Raw genomic sequence first — 17,388 nt, forward strand, 5'->3', positions numbered from 1 at the left:
GTTACATCCCGCCTTGATTACTTTTAGAAATAATTGAAGGAGGAGAACATGTGTATATATTTTATAGTATAGTATATACTGAAATCACACACACCCTTGGATTTACCCAAACACAGAGTTGAATAGGTGAGGGAGTTTTCCGTGTGCCAAAGGAGCCCGCCTACAGATAATACTGTACAAGTAGTGCGGTTTATGGGCCCCGTTGGGGACCTCTGATTCTGCGTAGTCGAGGCTTTGGGGAGCTCGCCGCCTGCTTTTCCCTGCTCTGTCGGATGAATAGAGGCATCTGTTCGGTAGACATCCGCCGAAGGAGGAGGGCTTGCAATTGGTCTACGAGGATGGAGATTTTTTTCTTCTTCTTCCGAGAAGAGACCCTTTCTCTGAAGCAGACTTGGTCCAATTTGCTTGAGACGAAGTTCAAGCAAAGGGAGGAGCCGTTGGTGGCCATTGCGATGTCTCCAGTGCCGTTGCCCGCCTCTGTACCGGAGGGGAGGGGTGGGCAGTGAGTGGTATAAGTGGGGAGAGGAGCTAAGAAAAGCGGCCGCTGTTCCAAGGTCCATCTAAAGCTGCGAAGATCGCACTTAATCTAACTGCAGGTGAGTCACATGGACCCTAACAAGTGGGACACGCAGCAAATGCATATTTTGCTTTGGCAAAAAGTGCACCAGAAAGCAGGCCGTTCTTTCTTTTACACTTTTGAGAGATGCAATCCCGCCGTAGGTGGAGAAAAGCCTCGGGCGGGGAATTTCTAATTGCCTAGGACGGAGGGGGGGAAGTTGGGAAAGTGTGTATGCAACGAATCTCTGCATTACTGGGATTTCTTCGCCCCTCCAGCCTATCGAAATAGCGTTGAGATGGAAGGGAGAATCCATCAAGTGAGACCCTATTTCGATCTAGACATGTAGATCAAAAGAAAAAGTGGGAGTGAACGCAAACTTGGGGAGACTGAATAGAAGGAAAGGACAGGACAGCCGAGAGAAGAAGGGATTGTCAGCTTTTTGGCTCTTGGAAACGGCACGCCAAAATGTTATTTTTTCATTTATTTTATTTAATTTGTCAAACGTACAAGACAACAGGTATAAGTATAAACATGGACATTAGCAAGGGAAATGAGTACAAATAAATGGGGGACCGTAGGACAGGGACGGAAGGCACACTGGAGCTCTTATGCACCGTCTCCTTTACCGACCTCTTAGGAATCGGGCGAGGTCCATGGTAGACAGTTTAAGGTAGAAGCTGTTGAAATGTTATTTTAACGAAGGTACTGGATGTTCCAAAAACGCATTCAGATCTAGCCGTTTGAGAAGCTTTTGGGAGACGTTTATTTTCTTCAGCTGCAGAGCCACAGATCTTGTCTTGCAGGTGATGAATTTATTTTACGATGTCCATATGTATTATTAAATAAAAACACAGAAAGTGGCCCTCTAAATATCTGGATATCCACAACTGGCTCCTTGAATTAGAGAAAAGAACATACTCAGTATTGTTCCTACTTGGAAATGGCTTCTGGACTCTGAGCTCAATATAGAAAAAATGAACTCTTGACCTTGGGTTTTGCTGATTAATATAGTCTGTTGGTAGTATTTCTTAAGTTGGTAAAGTAAAAAGCTGAGGCTGTAATTTTATGTTATACTGAAAAAAATGGTAGTCGGTGCTTTTGAGGGATCCTTGGTGCCCCCTGAGCTTTCTTGCAAACGTTTCATGACCCTGATTAGGTAATATTATTGATTTGATTTGATTTTTGATTTTACTTTATTTGTATGCCGCCCTTTTCCCTGAGGGGACTCAGGGCGGCTCACAATTCAGGGGGAGGGGAGAACAAACAAGTTACAACATGAAGATAATACACAGTTAAAAGAAAACACAACAGTCAATCTCCACAGGGAGTTCGTTCCAGAGGGTCGGAGCAGCCACCGAGAAGGCTCTCCTCCGGGTAGTTGCCAGTCGACATTGGCCGGCTGATGGAATTCAGAGGAGGCCTAATCTATGGGATCTTATTGGTCTAGTGGAGGTAATAATTATCAGTGCTAGTAAGGAATGCAGTTATATTCTGGTTTTGCCTGTCTGTGTGGTTTTGCCGGTCTTAGAGATTCTTTGGTTGGGCTGTTTACTGGTGGCTCTGGCAGATTCTTGACTGGGGTATTTAGCTTATTTGACTGTTGGTTTGAAGTTAACTTTGGAGTTAATCTATGCTGTTCTTGGTGCTGATTACTGGTGGAGAGGTGTTGGGAGTCTTTTTGTTCTCTTTTGGGCTGGTTGATTGTCTCTTTTACATAGTCTGTAGATGTCATTAATGTCTATGTGTCCATTGATGACTGATTTCTCAGTGCCAGGTTTCTAAAAATTCCCTGGCATTTTTAGACTTGGCCTGCTCTAAGATTTGCACATTTTCCCAATTGAAATTATGTTTAGATCTGTCTATAGGATGTGAAATGAAAGAATTTTCATCATGCCTTCTGACTGCCAGTTCATGTCTTCTGCCTGTTTGTCCTACGTAGTGATTGTTGAAGTTCTTACACAGTATATTGTAGATGACTCCTGTTTTTCTTCTTCTGGGGTTGTTGGGTTGGCTTAGGATGCCTTGTATTTTGTATTTGTATTTATTAGTTTGTCAAATATGTACAAGATAGTAGGTATAAATATAAACATGGATGTGAACAAAAGAAATGAATACAAATAAATGGGGACAGTAGGACAGGGACGTTAGGCACGCTTATGCACGGCCCCTTTACAGACATCTTAGAGTTAGGATCTCACTCTTAGGGTGAGGTCCACGGTAGACGGTTTAAGGTTGAAGCTGTGAGGGCTAGAGGATGTAGCAATAGAGTCAGGTAGAGCATTCCAGGTGTTAACCAAACTTGCTGAAGTCATATTTTCTCCAATTGAGTTTGGGCAGTTTACCTTGAGTTTGTATCTATTGTTTGACCGTGTATTATCGAGGTTGAAGCTGAAGAGGTCATTGACAGATAAGACGTTTTAGCAGACAATTTTGTATACTGTGCTTAGATCATATTGCAGGCGGCACAGTTCCAGATTGTCCACGTCACCTAGAGCAGGGATGTCAAACTGGATTTCTTCAAGGGCCAGATGAGCACTGTAGTTCTCAACAGGCCAGCTGGGGAGTGGGGAATGCCTCCTACAGTACCTGCTGGCCAAAACAGGGTGCAGGGGAGGCATGCATGACACACACACACACGCCACACTCTCTTTTGGCTGCCAGAGGCACCGTGGTTAGGAAAGGCCTCTACAGCCAATACAAGAGCGCTGGATCGATCTATCCCCACCCTAGCTTAACTTTTACCCGTGCACCCTGGAGTGGGCAGGATCTTAATTAAGGTTTATTTTGGGGGTAGGGCTTATATTGGGCACATGTGTAAAAATCAAGCTAGGACTTTCTGAAAAGGTTATATTTTTGGAGAAACACAGTAACAAAGCAAAGGAGGAGGTAAATTCTGTGTTGATTAAATTTCGTGCTGATGGAAGGACTTAATGGCTGTACTTGTGTACGTAGATCAAGGGGCTTGGACTCAAGTGGTCCTCGATTTACAACCATTCATTTAGTAATCATTCAGTGTTGCAATGGGGCTGAAAAGAAGTTCAGCTCATCAATGGGAATGGCCTTTTATCTTCCCACCCCAAGAGTAACTCACCAAAGATTTCCAAATAGAAATTCTGTGTCCTCCCAAACTTGCGAGATGCATCTCTCCCTATTCATTCACAAAGTTTGCTTCTTCCTGGTAGGTTTCAGTTATGTGGCTCTATCTAGCTGTCCTGGTGGGACTTTACTTCCTTCGCCGATGGTACCGGGAGAGACAGACAGTGGAGAAACTGACAGAAAAGTATGTCTTCATTACCGGCTGTGATTCTGGCTTTGGGAACCAGCTAGCCAGGCAGTTGGATGCTCGGGGCCTGCGGGTGTTGGCTGCTTGTCTCACTGAGAAGGGAGCACAGGAATTGGAGAGACTCACATCGGACAGGTTGAAAACCACCCTGCTGGATGTCACCAGCACTGAGAATGTTGCAGCAGCGACCGAATGGGTGAAAACATGTGTGGGGGACAAAGGTAACCAACTCCTTCTATTTATATTAATACTCTGGCCATATTTATTGTATGTATGTAGATCAAGGGACTTGGGTTCAGGTAGCCCTTGACGTACAATCATTTATTTAGCAATTGTTCAAAGTTACAATGGCACTGAAAAAGTAACTTACAATTGGTCCTTGCACTTATGACCTTCACAGCATCCACACAGTAATGTGATCAAAATGTGGGTGCCTAACAACTGGAGTCTATTTATGACAATTGCAGTGTCTCAGAGTCACATAATTGCCCTTTGTAACAAGCTTCCAACAAGCAAAGGCAATGGGGAAAGCCAGATTCGCTCAACGACTGTGTGATTCACTTGACTGCATTAAAGGTTATAAAATCAGGCGTGACTCACTTAACAACCACCTTGCTTAACAATGGAAATTCTGATCCCAATTGTGGTCACACAATTGGTCCCAATTGTGCCAACACTTGATTTCAAATATTAGCTGCTAGGATAAAGTGTTTTATGTCTTTGGCAGTAAGCAAATTTTCCATGAGAATCCAGCATTGTCACAATTAAAATGACAAACGTTAGGTAGCTAAAGTGAAAACAGACTCTTTTTTATTTAAATTTTGTTTAAAAGAAGCAGTTAGGAAATTCTACCTTAATCTAAACAGTTTCGGAGAACAGGAGTAAGTCATTTATCTCATCCATGCAATGTTCTCCTTCTCCCCTGAGCCGGCCTCTGAGGAAGCATTGGAGGAGTCATCTAAAGGAGACACTACACTTGCATCAGATAGACACACAATGCTAGCTATACAATAAAGCCTGCTTCATGACACTTGTACAAATAAATGATGCAATGTGTAACCTTTGTCATTCCTCTGACGTCCCAACATAAGTGTCATTATCACTTCCCTCCCCTCAAGCAACACTCCCAGTGGTGAGATTCAAATAATTTAGCAACCGGTTCTCTGCCCTAATGACCAGCTGGGTAGGCGTGGCTGGGTGGTCATGTGATTGGGTGGACATGGCCACTCGATATCAAACACGTCGAGGGGTGCTTCACCTCGCCTCTTGTGACCGTGGAGATGCTGCAACACTCGTAAGTGTGAAAAACGGTCATAAGTCACTTTTTTCAGTGCCATTGTAACTTTGGTTACTAAATGAACTGTTATAAGTCAAGAATTACCTGTACAAAAATACAAAAGCTTATTTACTTCCAAAAAGCTGCTCTAAAATCAATCATTAGATCAGAAATATCTGCAAGCCGAGTTACAAATCAGGCAGGATGTCAGAACACTTTGAGGAATTAAAATAGTTAATATGCAATAATAACTATCAGCAGCCAACTCTTGCTCATAAAGTGAAACCCTTTAGTTAAGAGATCATTAAGCTCTCTAGAAAGTGGGTGGGCATATTTGGGCTACAAAATGCCGAGCTAAAGTGACAAATTAAAAATTATATAAGGGAGCCAGGTTCAAGGCCCCCAAGCTTATCAGGACCACAAGAAAATGAGTACATGACACAGATACCTAAATAAACTTCAAGCATGGTGCCATGTTACTAAGTTTTATTATCATGAAAGAAAATTAAAGAAAATTGGATCCACCCCCCTACCTCAAGAAAGTCCAGTTGCCTCTTGAAAAAAGCACCTTTGGGACAGCCATGACCTGGATGACTGACGAATGCCCATAGACAAGGAACTCCTGTGCTTGGTGAACTGACAGAGCACCCTTTCACAAACAGGAGAAGCAATTCTTAGATCAATTTGCACCACTTAAAGATATCAGCTGGTCTCACATCACAAGATACCCTAAGGAAATCATCCAGATTTAAAGAAAGGATCACATGCTCTCAGAAAGGCAGTAAAAACAAGAAACCATTGGTTGCTCTTAACACCACTGGATAACAACGCCAGGTCTTACTGCTCTATCAGAGTAAGGAAGATACTCAGAGATGATTCACACCCTGGTCAGTGTCTCTTTACACTTCTACCATCAGGCAGAAGACATTGAAGTATAGCCAGTTGAACAAATAAGTTTAAAAATAGTTTCTATCCTTGGGCTGTCAGACTTTTAAATACAACCACAATCACTCCATGCATACGCGGAAACGTATGAGTAGATTTTTCTTGTTTCGTTTCCACTATAATTTTGCACCAGTGAGGCTAAAACCAATTTCATTGTATTTATTTTGTACAATGACAATAAAGACCATACTAAAAAAAAACAGTGCCAAGCTTGCATCCTGTCGCTTGGAAATACACCCCAAAAGGACAGTGCCAGGAACCACTAAAGCTGCATAAAGTCCCTAATGAAGCAAAGCAAAGTACCAGCATAGAAAAAATAAAACTCTGGAGAAGCTCAGGCAACAGTAAGTCTGGGCGTACTTCCAAGAACCTTTAGCTGCTCCAATGTAATAAGGGTTAACCGGAGAGGCAGTTTCTGTAAGCAGGGCAATAAAAGATTAGGCTAGAAACAACACCAGAATGTTTCCTTCCTGCCTTCCTTACAGGATTAGCCCTGTAAAGTGGAAAAAAACAAAATGAGATTTTTTCCCAACAACCGGTTCTCCGAACTGCTTAGAAAGTTAACAACTGGTTCTCCTGAATAGGTGGGAACTGGCTGAATCCCACCACTGAAAACACCCCCAAAAAAGTCGAGATTGTTGTTGTTGTTGTTGTTGTTGTTGTTTTTGTTGTTACTTTTCTCCTTATCCCTTTCTGTTTTGGAAAAATGGACAACTTTGGTTGTGGCGATGAATATATTTCACACAACCCAGTGGTAATGCAGTGGTAATGCTCCAGTTCTGAACATAGGTGAGGATCTAGAATGACAGGGACATCATGACCGTGTGTTTTTCTTCTTATTCAGGGCTCTGGGGCTTGGTAAACAATGCAGGTAAAAGTATACCTGTAGGTATCAATGAATGGCTGACAAAGGAGGACTTTGCCAAAGTGCTGGATGTCAACTTGCTTGGGCTGATTGATGTGACGTTGCAGATGTTGCCCCTGGTGAGGAGAGCCAAAGGGAGGCTGGTCAATGTAAGCAGTGTGATGGGAAGATTAGCATGCTGTGGAGGAGGGTATTGCATATCCAAGTATGGTGTGGAAGCCTTCTCAGACGCTTTGAGGTAAGCTTTAAATTTCTTTTTTGATTAGTTGAAGCACATGGATCTCTTCCCAGCTCCGTTTGAAAGAAGTAGATGCACAGATTCAAATAGTCTGAGCTGCAATGATTTCTAGCAGATGCTGTGGAATATGGTTGTGTCTGTTAAGGATTGTCCCAAACATTTAAACGTGCACTTACCATATTTTTCAGAGTATAAGACACATTTCCCCCCCCCTCCTTAATAGAGGCTGAATATTTGGGTGTGTCTTATATGCCAAATATAGTCCCGCCCACCCACCGACTCCCACCCTTTAACCTCTACCTTGCAGCAATTTACCTCCTTGCAGCAAACCCGGAAAATGGGGCTTGCGGAGGCAGCAATGGCAATCCCTGCAGCCTGAAACAGCTGATCATTGGGAGGCCCATACTTAAATTGAAAGTGAAACAGGCTGTTTGCTGCAAGGTGGCAAATTGCTAATCAGGCTAAACTGAAACAGGCTGTTTGCTGTTTGCTATTTGCTGCAAGGAGGCAAATTGCTGGGAGGCAGAAGCAGATTCCCCCACCCCCTTGTTTTCCTCCCCAAAAGCTAGGTGCGGCTTATACTTCGCAGCATCTTATACTCCCAAAAATACAGTATTTTGCTTGAGATAAAAGTGGCACTGAACTTCAACATTGGACTAGTGTGCTGTCCAAATAGTAGTAAATGGGACCAGTAGAAAATTAGATGTGTTTTATTTTATTTATTTTAAAGCTAAATGCCTTTAGCATTTTTGCCTGTTATATCAAAATTGTAATTGAGCACCTGATTTGGGAAACTTCCTGGGACCACAGTTAAGACTTTCCTATGGCTTTACCTTCTGCACTTCTGTCCTAAACCTTGCTTTGCACTGTGGTTTGCTGAATAAGCTACAATTTAACATGCTAAAAATCATAAAATATTTATTGTAAATTGGAGTAGCTTGGTTCATGGAACATACTGAAACAAAACAAAATAAAACAAGCTATGTTATCTGATCAATTACATGCAAGGAGATAATTTGAGTTTTAGGTCTTTATGCTACCGCATAGTGGTCATCCTGATTTTTACAATCTGGAGGTATTAGCCCTACTCTTGGAGGTATTTCTATTTTGATTGTGCTTATTGAAAACCAAAATAAATTATGACAAGCTTTAAATCGGGTTCTAGGGATCAAGACACCCCCGGGAGGAAAGGAGATACACTTACACTAAGGCTATTCCTGGTAGTTCTGGATAAACTGAGTACAAATAGTCTCCAATGTGTGGCCACAATTGAGCCCAAAATTTATGTTGCTAAGTGAGAAATTTGTTAAGTGAAATTTGCTCTATTTTACAACATTTCTTACCACATTTGTTAAGTGAATCGTTGCAGTTCCTAAATTAGTAACATGGTTGCTAAGTGAATCTGGTTTCCCCAGTGACTTTGCTTTTCAGAAGGTCACAAAAGGGGATCACGTGACCCCGGGACACTGCAACCGTCATAAATGTGAGTCAGTTGTCAAGCATCTAAATTTTGATCACATGACCATGGGGATGCTACAACGGTCATAAATGTGAAAAATGCTCATAAGTCATTTTTTCAATGTTGTAACTCTGAGCAGTCACTAAGCGAAGTGTTGTAAGTCGAGGACTACCTGTATTACTCCATTACATTGATGTCGTTTTTCATTATATTCTTATTGATGTTGTGCTTGTGCTATCTTGCCCAAAATCTAACAACGGAGGTTGGTTACAAATACTGTTACATAAATCAATAAAAGCATTCCATCCCTTGACAATTGTTGCCAACAGAAACACACATCCTGCAAATGTTTTATAAACTTTGGAGCTTTCTAATGGAAGCCTTCTTTTTTCATTTCCTCAACCAGCTTTGGGGAGGTTCAGAATATGAAAGAACCATTCTCTGATGTGACAATACACTTAACATTAAAATATGCTGAGAACACTGGCTCATTCAGCTAAGGGGGCACTCAGAGGGCCTCGCCTCAGTATTGAACTCCTGCCACACACACTCCTTTCCTCCATTCATTCCCTGTCATTGGGTTTCTGAAATGCTGCATTCCCTTTATACCTCTTGGAGGAGTCTGTGTGTGTGTGTGTGTGTATATGTGTGTTACCTCTAATAAGAATTAATATTGGGATGAACCAGTGGTGGGTTTCAAAAAAATTTTTAGAACCTCTTCTGTAGGTGTGGCCTGCTTTGTGGGAGTGACTTGCCGGCCATGTGACTGGGTGGGCGTGGCCAACTTGTAAAATGTGGTGAAATTCACTTAACAACGCTCTTGCTTAGCAACCAAAATGTTAGCTCAGAAATTCTGGCATTTGAAGCACACAAGTCTTAAAGCTGTCAAGTTACAAGACCCTTGCACCCCTAATTTTTCAATATGAAAAATGCTGACTGTATTTTGTCACATGATCGTTCTAAGGAGCATCAGTAAATAAAAGGGGAAACTGTAGAGAAATTGGTGTTGCTATAAAGCTGGATGTTCTACATTTTCATTTTTTTGAAAAGGATATTCATTTGCTGTCCAGTCTGGGAAAAGTTGGTTTTGGACTCTTTTTTTTCCATGCTTACATAGATCTGGCCAGACACAAAAATCCTTTATAGCCTTGGAGAGTAGACTAAAATACACAAGTAATAGATACCTTACTCTGTCTAATGTTGAAACAAATGTTTGTTTAAACATTCATGTGGACACAAAACTGATACCAACATGATGTAATATTTTAACTAAAGAGAAAAAAGCCATAGAAATGTTTACTTTAAATTAAGCAATTCCCACAAATTTTACCAATTTCCTTGAAAGGGCTTTCCCCTGCCCCCTTATTGGGAAAAATATATAGAAGTTGAGCAAGAGATGATAATTGTGCTGCAGGTTTATTCTGTGTTCTGCAATGAGTCTTTGGCTATTTCCTTATATGCAAAAAGTCAACCCTTGGAATTTAGCATTCAAAACAGATTTTTGCAGACATATTCTTCGTTCTGCATCTCCTTATTCTTTCTTTTTATCCTATTCAGGCGTGAAATTTCTCCATTTGGGATGAAGGTCAGCATTATTGAGCCAGGTGGTTTCAGAACAAGCATTAGCCAACCTACATTAGAGAATTTCCAGACCTCATGGAACAAAGCACTTTCTGAAACCAAAGAAGTCTATGGACAGCTATACGTTGATAACTGTGAGTTGAAATTTGGGCAGCTGGGCTGTATATATACATACATACATACATACATACATACATACATACATACATACATATATTTTCTGAGGTTTTCGCGGGTGTTAGTATGTAGGTCTCTAGTTATTCGGGTTTTCTCCCACGTAAAATTGGAGATGTCTTGGCGACGTTTCGACGAAGTCTCATTCGTCATCTTCAGGCTTGGTGCTTCCAGGAGCAATGTGAGATATCGGCTGTTTCTTCCTTTTAACTGCCAGTGGGGGTTTGAGCTGATTGGGTGGGAGCTTGGCTATGTCCTGATTGGGTGGAGGTGTGTCCTGATTGGGTGGAGGTGTGTTCTGATTTGTTGGGGGTTTGTGTTTCATGTAAGGATAGGAGGGGTTTAAAGAGGCTAATGGTGCATTTGCAATCTGGCCAACCAATCAGAAACAGCCGAGATCTCACATTGCTCCTGGAAGCCTTAAGATGACAAATGCGACTTCGTCGAAACATCGCCAAGACACCTCCAATTTTACGCGGGTTAACTATATATATATATATATATATAACCCGAATAACTATGTGTGTGTGTGTGTGTGTGTGTGTGTGTGTATAGATAGATAGATAGATAGATAGATAGATAGATAGATAGATAGATAGATAGATAGATAGATAGATAGATAGATAGATAGATAGAGGTGAGTGTGTCACAAATGCAGAACCTACAACAGTTCAAAAACCATGGAAGACTTGAAAAATATCTGTTCCATAAAAACTAGTTAAGAAGCTCATTATCTGTCTTAAATGAGAAAACAAGATAGTAATGGGAAATTTGACTTCACACTGCTAATTATAAGCATTGACATGTGTCAGGTCCAAGCTCAAAGATGACAGAGCAAAATCTGAACGCCATCCTTTATTTGTTTACACCTAATGGACAGAGAGGGACGTAGTGGCTCAGTGGCTAAGACGCTGAGCTTGTCGATCAGAAAGTTTGACGGTTTGAATCCCTAGTTCTGCATAACGGAGTGAATTCCCATTACCTGTCCCAGCTTCTGCCAACCTAGCAGTTCGAAAGTATGTAAAAATACAAGTAGAAAATTAGGAACCACCTTTGGTGGGAAGGTAACAGGTTCCATGCACTTTTGGCGTTTAGTCATGTCAACCACATGACCACGGAGACGTCTTCGGACAGGGCTGGCTGTTTGACTTACAAACGAAGATGAGCACTGCCTCCTAGATTCAGGAACGACTAGCACATATGAGTGAGGGGAAGCTTTACCTTTACTAATGGATAGAACCTTACCAGCTTAAAGCTATAATATTCTAATTCAAGGGTCCCTAACCCCCGGGCTGTGGCCCATTGGGAAGTAGGCCATGTGAATGGCGGGCATGCAGCTTCACTTGTGTGAGCAGCAAGCACTCACACAAAACCAACCCCTCCACTGGACCACCATGGAAATGGCACCAGGTCAGGGAAAGATCGCACAGGGTGGGCCTCCTCCAGGTGCCATCAGCTAGACAATGTTGGTTGGCGGCACCTCGGGGGAGGGCCTTCTCTGTTGCCGCTCCGGCCCTATGGAATGAATTACCCCCAGAGATCCGGACCCTACCCACTCTCATGGCCTTCCGAAAAGCTATCAAAACCTGGCTATTCTGGCAGGCCTGGGGCTGTTGACCTCTTGACCGAGGTCCAGCCCCGCTTAGACTGGGTGCATGATGTGTGTTTTTTTTAACCTGTTCTCTTTTGTCTGTTTTTTAACCTTTTTCTTAAAATTTTATTTCTGTAAGCCGCCCGGAGTCCTTCGGGATTGGGCGGCCTATAAATTTAAGAGCCAAGGTGGCGCAGTGGTTAAATGCAGCACTGCAGGCTACTGCTAGATCAGCAGGTCAGCGGTTCAAATCTCACCGGCTCAGGGTTGACTCAGCCTTCCATCCTTCCGAGGTGGGTAAAATGAGGACCCAGATTGTTGGGGGCAATATGCTGACTCTCTGTAAACCGCTTAGAGAGGCCTGAAAGGCCTATGAAGCGGTATATAAGTCTACTGCTATTGCTATTGCTATTAATAAATAGAATAGAATAGAATAGGTTAGAGGCTGGATCTCAAGGAGCAGTTGGTTCTTTGAATTATCAAAAGCTAGTAAGCCATTGTAGAATTCATTCTCTTTTCTTCTTCACACAGTTTTGAAGATCTTAGAAAACGTCATAAACCACAGCAACAAGAACCTCTTCTTGGTCACCGATTGCATAGAACATGCCCTGACCTCCCGCTACCCTCGTGCTCGCTACAGCTGTGGCTTGGATGCCAAACTCTTCTACCTTCCAATGTCTTACTTGCCAAGCTCGGTAGCAGACTTCATAATCACCTACACTTGGCCAAAACCAGCACAAGTAGGGTCAGGATAAACCCACAAACGAAAGCTTCCTCTTTGGTCCTCAACTTAACAACAGTTCATTTAGTGACCGTTTGAAGTTACAATGGCACCGAAAAAAAGTAACTTATGACAGTTTTTCACACTTAACAAACATGGTCACGTGATCAAAATTCAGGCGCTTGGCAACTGGCTCATATTTATGACGGTTGCAGTGTCCCAGAGTCACGTGATCTCCTTTTGCAATCTTTTGACAAGCACAGTCAATGGGGAAGCCAGATTCACTTAACAGCCAGTGTTACTAACTTAACAGCTGCAGTGATTCACTCAATAACTGTAGCAGGAAAGGTCATAACATGGGGCAAAATTCACTTAACAAATATCTCGCTTAGCAATAGAAATGTTGGGCTGAATTGATGTCATACGTTGAGGACGGCCTGTATAATGCAGAATTATCTATACCTAAAAAGAGAGCCAATAATATTTCATCAGCTCTGAACTGTTGGGTCATATAGCTTAAGTTGCCTTGCAACACTAATTGGCCTGAGTGAGTCTTCTAGAAATAATAACAGAAGGTGCAGCTGTATGATCTGGCCTAGAAAGGCTTATGAATTATACAGAATCCTAGCAACAACTTCTAGAAAAGAAAGAAACCACCACACGTTTCCGATGACATTTTTGATCAGTGTTTTTTGTTAGTAAAAATGAATTTTAAAAAAGCTTGGAAAAAATATTTTCTGGAATAAAATTCTATTTGAAATGATAAAACTGAAGTGTGCTTTGCATGATATTTATTTATTTATTATTTTATTTATTTTGTTAAGCATGTATAAGATAAGAGATATAAGTATAAACATGATTATGAATACAGGAAGTGGATACAAATAAGTGGGGACAGTAGGACAGGGACAGTAAGCACCAGTGACGTGCAGTGAGTTTTATGGCGCATGAGGCAAGTGGGCAAAAGCCGCCCTGTGTCCGACATAGAGGCGTCCCGCAGGAGGAAGGGAAGGGGGCAGTCTCAAGCCCCCCACCCTGCTGGCAAAGTTGCAGAGGGGCAGTTGTGGGGGGGTCGTCTCTTCCCCCCTCCCTCCTCTGCCTCTCTTACAGCACTTGCTGCATCTGATCTGGGCCAGTTTGGAGCCATGCTTGCCGGCGCCCCCCGGCCCAAAGCTTCTAGTGTCCTGCAGGTGGCAGGCAAAGCCCAGCAGCGCCCCCTCGCCCACTTCGCCGTGGCGGCTCAGCTGCACCTCCGACATCGCGGTTGCCCAGCCCGAGCAGAGCGCAGATGCCACCGCCGTCCACAGTAAGAGCGAGCCTAGCAGCAGCGCTCCTGGCTCAGTAGCACCCCGCGGGAGCCTCCCTCGCCCTTCGCTCCTTTTGGACACCCCGCCACTGTGTCCACCATAGATGTGGGACGCCTCTAATGGCAGACACAGTGGCAGGTCTTTTGGACGTCCAAAAGACCTGGCGCAATGTCCACCATTAGAGGCGAGATGCGTCCTGCCTCTAATGGCGGACATAGCGCCGGAGTGGCCAAAAGCCTGTTTCTTGACAGCGGGCAAAAGCCGCTTTCAAGAAAGAGGCTTTTGACTGCTCCGGCGCTATGTCCGCCATAGAGGAAAAACTTCCTTAGACCAACGGAAGACTTTAAAAGCAGAGAGGACCTATGGAAAGCTTCAAAGAATCAATGCTGGATGGAACCAAAGCCGCCCTGCCGCCCCGGCGCTAGAGGCCAAAGCCGCCATGCCGCTTTGTCCAAAAGCCCTGGCCTGCTGCTATGTCAAAAGCCCTGCTGCTATGTCCAAAAGCCTGCCGCTACGTCCGACATTAAAAAAAGTGCCAGCCCGCACACCAGTAGAGGCGGGTAAAACACACACAAACATACACACACAAATAACTTACAATAATACAATTAGTTACAAATGACATTAATTTTGAATTCCTCCCCCTCCCTCCGACCCACATACCTTTTCCAGCTGTTTCACAGAGGATTCAACTCTGTTCTTGTCTGACATGATGAAAATGTAAAAACATAAAAGGAAAAAGGCAAGAACTGTTGAGGTCAGGCTGGGTTAGCTGCTGCCAGAGTCCCCAATGGATGACTCTGCTTAACTGTTTAAAAAAGCCTCTTTAAAAAGTGCCCTCTACAGGAAGAGGCGAGAGAACCAAGTGCCTCATCTACATAAGGAATTTTTCGGCTTGCTTAACTCTGCTCCAGTGATCATAAAGATAAGACTAAATGAGGCTCATGTTTCTCCCACCTCCTCCTGTAGAGGGCACTTTTTAGATCCTTTTTTAAACAGTTAAACACTAAGCAGAGTCATCCACTGTGACTCTGGCAGCAACTACCTCAGCCTTTTTCCTTTTAATTTTCTTTTCTTTTCATGATGACAGTGGAGAGGCCCTGCCTCCCCTGAGTGCACGTCACTGCTTGAAACCCCAAATGCAATAATGTATATTTTGTGACAATAGAATGATTTGTTGATTTTGCAAAAATAATTTGCTGCATAAGGACGGATGCCTATTAGGTCATCTGAAAAATGACATTTTAGTAACCCTCGCTTCAAAAAAATTGCAATATGAGCAATGTTTATGAATATGCATTGAAACAGTGTGACTAGCAATCAGATGAAATGAGATCTACAATAATAGGACTCTATCTCCCAAGGTGCTTCTAAGCAAATGGGAGTGGAAGCGAGCCAGGCATCTTTTGAAGGCGGAATCCAAACTGAAGAGGCCTGATGTGAAATGGCATATTGAGATTTTTATGCAATAAGAAAAAAGATGCAAGAAGTAGTGCTAACTTTCCTCTGATATTTTCTGATTTGCACAATACAGAAATGGAAGTGCCAGAAGCATGAGACCTCTTCTCTTTCTTTGCTCATTTCCCACGTTGGGATTCTAAGAAAAGTAACCAGACATCAATTGAGGTTAAGGATATTATACATATTTTTTTCACCCAAAATTGTAATTACTTTGGATGTGAGACCAAGGTAGGGCTGCCTTTTCATTGCCTTGTAGGAAGTTAGCATCCAGCCCTCCTTCTACAAAAATGAAATATCTTAGGAAATATTGAAAAGGCAGAATATTATATTTCTCTGGATGTGAAAAGGGAGAAACATGTTTTAAAGACAAAGTAGCTCCCTGCAGCTTCCTGCCCTCCCTTTTGTCAATGGGCCATTAAAATGCCCAAGCCAGGCTATTCTACATAATAAAGAGTTCTCCCCTTCAGCTCCAGGTTGATGGGATTAAGGCATGATACTATTAGCTCTTTACCCAACTCACCACATGGCATCTGAGAACTCAACCAAACCTGGATTCAAAACACAGTCTAGAGAGTTGCCCTTGCATGGCCCCATGGGAGTCTGACAACCAATCAGAATACATTTCTTACACTTATCATCATTTCTTTTACCTGTTCATCTTCCATTTTAGAACTTAATAAATGATTATATGGAAGTATATGTGTATTTTATTCTTCTCATACACAAGAAAGCGTGCCACACAAGTTAAAGATCATATCCCCTCCCCCCAATATTAATAATCTTCTACGTCTCAAATTTACCCATTCTTTTAGCCAGGTAAGAACCGATAGCTGATAATAAACATCCCAATCTGGTAACCCAAAACCCCCATTGTTTTTAGATTCTTGCAGCATTTTCAATCTTATTCTTGCTATTTTCCTCTGCCAAATAGAATTCAATATTAATTTGTTCAATTCATCAAAAATTATTTCATTTTATAGGAATTGTTTGGAAAAAAAAAGTAATTTTGGCAGTACATTCATTTTTATAGTAACTATCCTTCCTACCAGCGATAATTGCAAGTTCTTCCATTTCTCCAGATCTCATTTAATTTGTTGCATTAATTTTGTATAATTATCTTCTTTAATTGTTGCACATCTTGCTGTTAAATAAATTCCTGGGTATTTCAGTATTTCACCACCTGAAGATTTATTTTTTTTGAATCAACTCATTTTTCTGTTTCTCTGTAAAGTTTTTAAGCAGTATCTTCGTTTTTTCTTTGCTTATTTTCAATCCTGCCACTTTTCCATATTCTTTTATTTTTTCTTACTAGCTTGGGGCCAGTTTCTAATGATTCTTCAAATAAATACCAGGTCGTCCATAAGTGCTTGTAGTTTATATTTTTCTTTTTTTATTTCTATTCCTTTTGTAGCTGAGTCTTTTCTAACATTTCTATTTAGCACTTCCAATGTTAATATAAATCAGGGATAAAATTTGACCGGTTTTGTTGGAAGCAATGTCCTTCTAGGTTCAGTTCCAAGTAAGGAAAAAGGTACTGGAAACATGGAGGCTACTTGGAAAGATGGTTTAATGATGAACAGGACCACATGGCTTGAGGTCCTGGGGAAAAAGGTGATCACGTTTCAAGATGTTTGATGAAGAAGAAAAGAGAGAAAAGAAGGGGCTTGCTCGGTTTTTAATACTTTGTTCAGCCCCACCTCTCTGTTTCCTGTTCCTATGTAAGAAATGTATTATGATTGGTTGTTAAGTGTCCCATGGGGCTATGCAGGGGCAACTCTTTAGGTTGTGCTTTGAGTCCAAGTCCGAGCAGAGTTAAGCAAGGGTTAAAAGCCGAAAAATTCCTTATGTAGATGAGGCACATTGGTTCTCTTGCCTCCTCCTGTAGAGGGCGTTTTTTCAGAGGCTTTTTTAAACAGTTAAGCAGAGTC

At 42.1% G+C, this 17,388-nt stretch overlaps 1 protein-coding gene across 1 annotated transcript; it reads left to right on the plus strand.

Annotated features, from left to right (window-relative positions):
* The first annotated feature begins 473 nt into the window (after window positions 1-473).
* On the plus strand, window positions 474-13,448 carry LOC148048256 (17-beta-hydroxysteroid dehydrogenase type 6-like). The gene is made up of 5 exons (XM_087710447.1): window positions 474-596; window positions 3,742-4,063; window positions 6,908-7,166; window positions 10,183-10,340; window positions 12,503-13,448. The coding sequence occupies exons 2-5, from the start codon at window positions 3,751-3,753 to the stop codon at window positions 12,724-12,726; spliced, it is 954 nt and encodes a 317-aa protein (XP_087566573.1). The 5' UTR covers window positions 474-596; window positions 3,742-3,750; the 3' UTR covers window positions 12,727-13,448.
* Window positions 13,449-17,388: the final 3,940 nt, after the last annotated feature.

Source organism: Thamnophis sirtalis, unplaced genomic scaffold, assembly GCF_051295495.1.
Source record: "Thamnophis sirtalis isolate CommonGarterSnake01/CBP01778 unplaced genomic scaffold, rThaSir2_p1.2 scaffold_3, whole genome shotgun sequence".
NCBI classification, from domain to species: Eukaryota; Metazoa; Chordata; class Lepidosauria; order Squamata; family Natricidae; genus Thamnophis; species Thamnophis sirtalis.

What these genes read in the sequence shown, in the direction of transcription:
- LOC148048256 (XM_087710447.1), top strand. Translation starts at nt 3,751, where the DNA reads ATGTGGCTCTATCTAGCTGTCCTGGTGGGACTTTACTTCCTTCGCCGA. An exon ending in AACATGTGTGGGGGACAAAG is followed by an intron (nt 4,064 to 6,907) that starts GTAACCAACTCC and finishes CTTCTTATTCAG; the next exon opens with GGCTCTGGGGCTTGGTAAAC. An exon ending in GCCTTCTCAGACGCTTTGAG is followed by an intron (nt 7,167 to 10,182) that starts GTAAGCTTTAAA and finishes TATCCTATTCAG; the next exon opens with GCGTGAAATTTCTCCATTTG.